This window comes from Sinocyclocheilus anshuiensis, unplaced genomic scaffold (genome assembly GCF_001515605.1).
Source record: "Sinocyclocheilus anshuiensis isolate Anshui unplaced genomic scaffold, SAMN03320099.WGS_v1.1 scaffold217, whole genome shotgun sequence".
Lineage (NCBI taxonomy): Eukaryota > Metazoa > Chordata > Actinopteri > Cypriniformes > Cyprinidae > Sinocyclocheilus > Sinocyclocheilus anshuiensis.
In genome coordinates, this window is record NW_015536538.1 from 1828047 (window position 1) to 1835382 (window position 7336).

The 7336-nt window shown below is 35.2% G+C and overlaps 1 protein-coding gene across 1 annotated transcript in view; it reads right to left on the reverse strand.

Annotated features, from left to right (window-relative positions):
• The window catches only part of LOC107696700 (protein strawberry notch homolog 2-like), a 48406-nt gene that overhangs the window by 31291 nt on the left and 9779 nt on the right, over positions 1-7336 (reverse strand). Inside the window, exons 5-8 of the mRNA XM_016497168.1 lie at positions 4617-4790; positions 1784-1858; positions 1579-1687; positions 251-411 (exon numbers count right to left, since the gene is read on the reverse strand). Coding sequence (XP_016352654.1) covers positions 251-411; positions 1579-1687; positions 1784-1858; positions 4617-4790 — 519 coding nt within the window. The remainder of the gene's footprint in view (positions 1-250; positions 412-1578; positions 1688-1783; positions 1859-4616; positions 4791-7336) is intronic.

Consider the following 7336-nt stretch of genomic DNA (forward strand, 5'->3'; position numbering starts at 1 on the left):
GTTGTCATTATCAGAGCAGGCTTGAGAGGAATTTAATCACAACTGCACATTCAGCAAGTCTCTGATATCATTAAATTTAAAAAAAAAAAAAAAAAAAAAAAAAAAAAAATCAAGAATTGGTCGTACGTTCTGAATTTTATTTTATTTTTTAAATCGAGATTTACATTTTTTGCCATATCGCCCAGCTCTAATACATTCACACTAAACTCATCTGTGAGGGGAAAGAGAAGAGCAGAGACAGCAAGAGTACCTGGCAGGCGTAGATGATGGCCTCCAGCTGCAGGGCAGACAGTAGGCCGGAGCTAATGCTGCAGACTGGAATGGACAGTGTGTAGGTGATGTCAGGAGGAGGAACGCTGGACAGCGTGTTGGTCTCCACCACAAAATCAGGATGAGAGATTCCTATAGTAGCTGCACACATGAGAACAGAGCATTTATTTAACACGGAAGCACCACAAACTGTGAAATCGAGTTTAGTTTGTGCTGTATGAGGGATGGGCAGCATGATTTTTATTAAATTTTAATGTTTTTTAAGACCTGCGCAAATAAAATTAATGCCATATGTCAGGTGCCCAAACTTTTTACTATGAAGGGCTGAAAGCCAAACTTGACTGAGGGCTGTGGGCCCCAAGTAAATCTTGCATTATATCACACTATATATTTTTACATTTAATTTATATATATATAAATATATATAAATATAATTACTTATAATTTCTTTATTTAAATTCAAAAATTAAACAAAAAAACATATACAATTTTTTTTTTTTAATTATGATATGCTTCACCGGCATGTTTTTCCCCCTACTATATGGTGGGCCAAATAAAATGTCAAATAAAATCATATGCCCTTACAGAACAAACCCATACAACCTCAAAATAAATTATATATATCAGATTATTTTACTTAATTAGACAGTATGGGGCACACATTAAATAAGGAATTAATACTAACAAGATATTAATAACAAGGGGGAAAAAAATTATGCATAATTGATGACTTTTAGTTATAAACAAGTCCAAAATACTCTTATTTTGAAATGTTTGTGTTGCTACTTCCAGCTGCTCATTCAAAAAGACAAAATATGGACTCTTTCAAGCATCTACAACATTTCACACTATAAAGATTATAAAGTAAACATTGTCATTACCCACTAACAGTACATCATAAGCAATTGTTTGGCATAAATGCATGGTATTAATTGACTGCGAGCCTGTAGAATGTGAAACAGCACCGCGTTTTGACTTTGAACGTGCACCGCTTGGACTAATTTGATTAAATTGTTGCTTTTTGAAGATTAATAATTACATCAGACATCATAGTATGATAATTACTGTTATTCCATTCCTAAATTTAGGACCTCTTAAAATGATAATTAGGACTTTTGCTATACCATTTTAAATATTTACGATCTTTAAAATATTATAATATACCATTTAAAATATTTTTAATTTTGAGCACTTGCAAGGATCCTACACTCACTACAACATGTTATAACCGTGATATAAAAATGCATATTTGGCTCATATTGCCCACTCATGTGCTGTAGATTAATATAATACAGTATGTCTATTTACATTTGGATGGCTTGTATTCGGCGTATGTGTCCGCGTGCCCCAAATCCTCCGTCTCTTCCTCATCTGCCTCCTCCTCTTCCTCCGGTGGAGGCGGCGGAGGAGCAGCAGCCTGTGGAAATGAAGGAATGAAGGGGCAGAAAACAAAAGATGATGAAATGTGGTGAAACAGAGGACAGAATATTTTAGAGAAAAGGAGAGGCTCTACCTTAAATCCTGCGACTGATGCAGACAGGAGAGCGCTAAAATCATCCAACCTACCAGGAAACGCGCTCAGGTTCTGCTGAAGAACACAGATGCAGAGATGCTGAACACTCATATGGAATTACACAAGAGAAATGAGACTCTACATGCTATTAATATCGACTGCACATATAAACTTTACTGGTAATGAGTATTAAAGGGATGGTTCATCTAAAACCATTTACTCAACCTCAAGTTCAACCTGTATGACTTTCTTTCTTCTGTTGAACACAAAAGAGGATATTTTGAAGAATGTTGGTAACCAAACAGTTGATAGCACCCACTGACTTCCATAGTATGGGGGAAAAAATACCATGGAAGCCAATGGCTACCGTTTTGGAACAACTTGAAAATAAGAAAATTATGACAGAATTATTTTTTTTTTGGATGAACTACCACCGAAGACAAAAAAAAACAAGGAAACCAGCAAAAAATAATATTATTATAAATATATATTTTTAGTTTCATTATCATTTAAATTAGAAAATATAAATATTATAATACAAAATATACTTAAATATTAAGATTATATTGTAAATGAAAAAAAAAACAAAAAAAACAATATTTAATAATAGGGCTGCCTCCTAATAGTCGACCAAAATTTTTTTAGTCGCAGAAAAAAAGACAAAAAAAAATCCACAGGCAAAGTCACGCAGTTCGTGAAGGACAGATCGTTAATAGCTGGTCTATGTGGTAATCAACCTCAAATATGGCTTATCATCTGAAATATGTAAGTATTAGCAACTTTACATGGCCGCTCAATCTAATGTTAGGCTAACCTAGAGAAATGTGCGCTATTGAAGTGTATGTGCGGAGCGTAGAAGCGCGCTCACTGCAGGACAGATGGAGGCACCGGTGCGCTCGCTTGCCCTTAAAATACTCCCTCATTTTTGGTCATACAGATAAGAGTAATGCACCTTTTGAATCTGTAAAGACTCTACGTTTATTTGTGTGCATTCACAATAACAACAAAACATTGCGCTTCTGTAAAATAATGAAAGCAAACAGGATGCGCTTTCTGCCGTCTCGGTCTCCGTGAACTTGAGCGCAAAACTACGAAACTCCATGTACGCTTGCCTTACAGATATGAAAACATATCTATAGAGAGCGAAATGTCTACTTTCAAATTAACCAATTCAAATAGGAAGCAAATATTCTCAGATTATGTAATCCGTATAAAACATGCATACAGGCGCATCACTAGTACAGAGATGACGAGTCAGTGTCGCCGACTTAATTTCTTAAAACGAAAACAAAGAAAGCACTAGTTTATCAATAAATTATTAAAATATTAATGCAGTCTCCTTACTGTTTTTCCCTGACACATTTATAATCATTACTTCTGCGGTGAGCTGTGGCAAGTTTTATCCGTGTGCTTGAGAGCTTGTAGGCAAATAAAGACTCATTATAATGATTTAAATTGTTTATTAATAAATGTGCGATTAGTCGACTAATAGTTAAAATGAACGACTACAAGTCAACCAGAAAAATCTTTAGTCGAGGGCAGCCCTATTTAATAATAATTATTATTATTATTTTATTGTAACAGAAAATAACTAATATTTATTGGATGAATACATTTCTTTGCTTTCAAAATTTAAACCATAGAGCTTTTATTTTGGCAGAAAACTTTTTTTTCTCTGATTTATGCAATTAAACTGAGTCATACTTTTCAGGTTGGAAAATACAGAAATCTGTATGAATACGGAAAAAAAAATCACATCAATGACTATTATTAAACTTAGTCTTAGTAAACTAAATAAAAAAGTTTAAAAGATTTACTTGTTCAGGGCTCAACATTAAATAAGAGTACTGAACATTGATCCGTTTACTAGCACACCAATACACTGATGAATACTAAACAGGTGTTTCTCTAATAGTGACATTAAAATGTAATCATTTGTGTATCCGATTCCAAGAATTCCATTTGTTTTGTGAGTTGGGATGTTAAATAAAGCATTAAAAACCCCTTAGTATTTCAAAATATCAGCAGAAAAGAAGCTTAAGCAAAGCCACGTCCATGTTTCGTGATTAAACACATTAATGCACCTTTAAAGTAGCTTGCACAGAAAAAGCTCTTAGTACTATAGCAAACTGACCTGAAGGTTAAGAAATCAAGTTTATAGCAATGATATCTTGCCATTTTGACAGTGCGCAATTATACAGTAAACTTCCAAGTCAGGCAAGCTACAGAACGGCTTGAGTCAGAATGCTTCAACAATCGAATGAAAGCCCACTCCAGATACAGTAATCTCCCATTTGCAGACATTACGGCCTCTACCGGATGGATCTTTCAATTCTGCACTATAAAAATTATCTCTGGCTGTCAAAAGACTATGAAATTGCTTTGTATTATTCTAGTACAGACTCATATTGTCCTCTTACGGTTGCAATTTCTAAGACTATACCACTTTCCTTCCTTCGAGAGTGGAATATAAGAATACATTTTTATAATTTAGAGTCAAAGTGTACAATATATATTTTCTTTTGCCATACTGTGAAATGATTGCAATGGCTGGATGCGTTTCAATCTGCAGTAAGGATGCTTTTCTGTCACGTATGACACACACGGGTGTTCACATGCTGGCCGAAATCGGGGTAATCTGCAAAAATCCAGCTGGATCATTTGGATTGCCGTTTAAGCTGTTTACGCCGATACAGGAAAATGGTTTAGCGTGTTTACATGACCACAAGCTTTGTTGGCTTATTAAGCATAATAGGTTTAAAAACGTGCATGCAAACATCTGTGGAACCATTGAAAATGGTAAATATCTGAGAGAAAAGCAGAGCACGAATACCTGTCTCTGACTGTGTCCAGGTATATCCCAGTACATTGGTGCCACAGGGCCCTCGGTGGATAACTGTGCCAGGCCATCAACGGCAAATCCTGAAGGATCTGGATACTCCGACAGAGAATCAGATGGTGAGGAGAACAGCGACTGGCTTGACAGCTCATCTATGCATGGCAGATCCTAAAAATAACCACAAAAAACATGTTCAGAAGTTGACACTTCAGTCACTAATATCACTTTACTGAAATACACATAGCAGTTTTAGTTTAGCAAAATTTTGTGTCTAAATGTGTATTTATTTATATATTCTTCAGAGGAAAACAAAAGAAAACATTTTAATAATGTACTGTTCACCAGGGTTATTTTAGTTAACTAAAACTAAAACCATAAACATTGTTGTTCGTTGAAATAAAATAAAAATTAAATGAAATAAAAAAAAAATATATATATATATATAAATAAAAAAAACTTAAACTTATTTTATTTTCGCTAGTTGCAAAGGCAATATTTATCATCTTCATTTAATTTAACTTGAAGTCCTAAAATAACTAAAACTGAAATAAATTAATAAAGACTATATAGAAACATTATAAAAACTAATAAAGATGACAAAAACACAACAAAATTACTAAAACTTTAACTAAAATAAAAAAGAAAACTGAAAATCTAAAAATTAAAATAATTTTAAATATTACAAAAAATATAAAAATAACAACAAAAAAAACTCTCTTTCCTATGCAATTACAATAAATGGCGCTACGATTCTTAAAAAAAAAGTCATATGGGTTTGACATGAGGGTGAGTAAATGACAATTCCGTTAAAAGCTGTGATACTCAGGACCGGAGCTCATAAAATCATCTGATGTATGATGCACAAATTGCAGTTTGTTTTTCACAGCAGCTGTGGCCTCGACACATTACTTGGCCAATGTCCAAAAACATTCACTGTAAATCTGTCAAAAGATAGTTTTCATTCCTGGAAGCTTCAAACAGTACTCCTGATCACACTTGAGGTGATAACCTCCTGGTAGGGGTGCTCCGATTGATCGGCTACCGATCACTATCGGCCGATAATCGCTTTGGGATGATTGATCGGCGGTCTCTATAAAGCCGATCTCAAGCTGATGACGTGCCTGCCGTGAGAGGTTTGGCACGACATGCAGTGGCACCGTCTCAGTCTCTGTCCGGCGCAGATTAAATAATTATAATGCTGAAGGTGAGGTACACTTCATATTTCTTCATTAAATAACGTATAAAGTAGCTAATTTGAAAACTTTCTGTGAGACACAATTTCACAAACAGCATGAGTGAATCACCGCGCACGCTCTCTCTCAAAATGCACAAATGGCTTCAAATTAAATCTCGTCTGCACTATAAGTTAACAGCTACACAGTTAACACAGGAATTGTCACTTGCACAATCGAGGCAGTGTCACATCGTCACTAAAGTTTATAAATTGCATTTCTTTTTAATTCTTGCTAGTGTTCAAACCATTCAGCGCTCGTGCACACTCGCAGCGCACACACATAACACCAGGTTTTACATTACTCTGTTTGCAGTGCGTATGTGGTGCGTATTTTTTCTGCGCTCATGTTAGGGGTTTAAAGTGTGCACACTGCACGCGGTTGCAGCCTGGCAGGGCGTTCAGGAGCGGTGCATCTGCAGGAGAGTCTATGTTTGCTGCGCTGCAAGCGAAGAATTAAAGTAACAGTGCATTGTTTGCGGTAAATATGAACATGGATTGACACGAAAATGTAGTAAGGCGGTAGAGCTGACTTTCTGTCAATGGTAAGTTTTAATTTAGAATGTTTGTGATAATGTAAGTAGTTTAAATGTTTTGACACTTGCTTGAGCAACTTAATATATAAATCTAGAAGTAAATGCAAAAGTAAATAGCATTGAATAATGTGTTGCTTATATTTATTGTGTTTAAACATGTCTGTGAAAGATTGTATTACTGGACTGTGTAAAAAAATAATCACAATGCTGAAAAAGCATTGTCAGTGACAATGTTTGGATTTGAAATCAAAATAATGGATAAATGTTGTCTGTAGTAAACGGCCACGGATCAGTTGCAGACTCCTGTGTGAAAGCACAGTGAGCACCTGCCGCTTCTGCACCGCTTATGTACCACACATGGACTGCATACGCACTGCAAACAGAGTATGTGTGAACCTGGTGTAAAAGGCTGCCTCACATACAGCTCACAAAATCAGGCTTGCGCTGTGTGTAAGCTTTTGTGCAACAATTGCACGATTGTAAAAACAAAAATGCAATGCATGATCAAACATTTAGGTGAGATAAATATATATATTTGAAAAATGTCAAAAAAAAATGCTCCCCTCCACCCCTCAAATTAAAAATCCCCTCTCACAAGAGTCACCTAAGAGGTGAATTCATTTTCAAAAGTGAAATTCAGGCCCTGAATAAATGTCTAAAATTCCTGATTGGAGAATAATTTTACATGATAAAAAGAAGGCTTTAAAAATACTGTAATACTGTAAAAAGTACTCGGCAGATACTGCTTTCTGTGATCGGTGATCGGTCTCAAAAATCCTGATCGGAGCACCCCTAGTTTTTATTAATATCATTACACTTTATTTGCTCGGTTTTATTTTGTGAAACCTTACTACGTATATGGAATAACCATTTTATAAAAGCAATAAACCCCATGAAGCCGTGGTTTACAGTGAATTTATAACAGCTAAGGTTTAAGGTTTTATGTT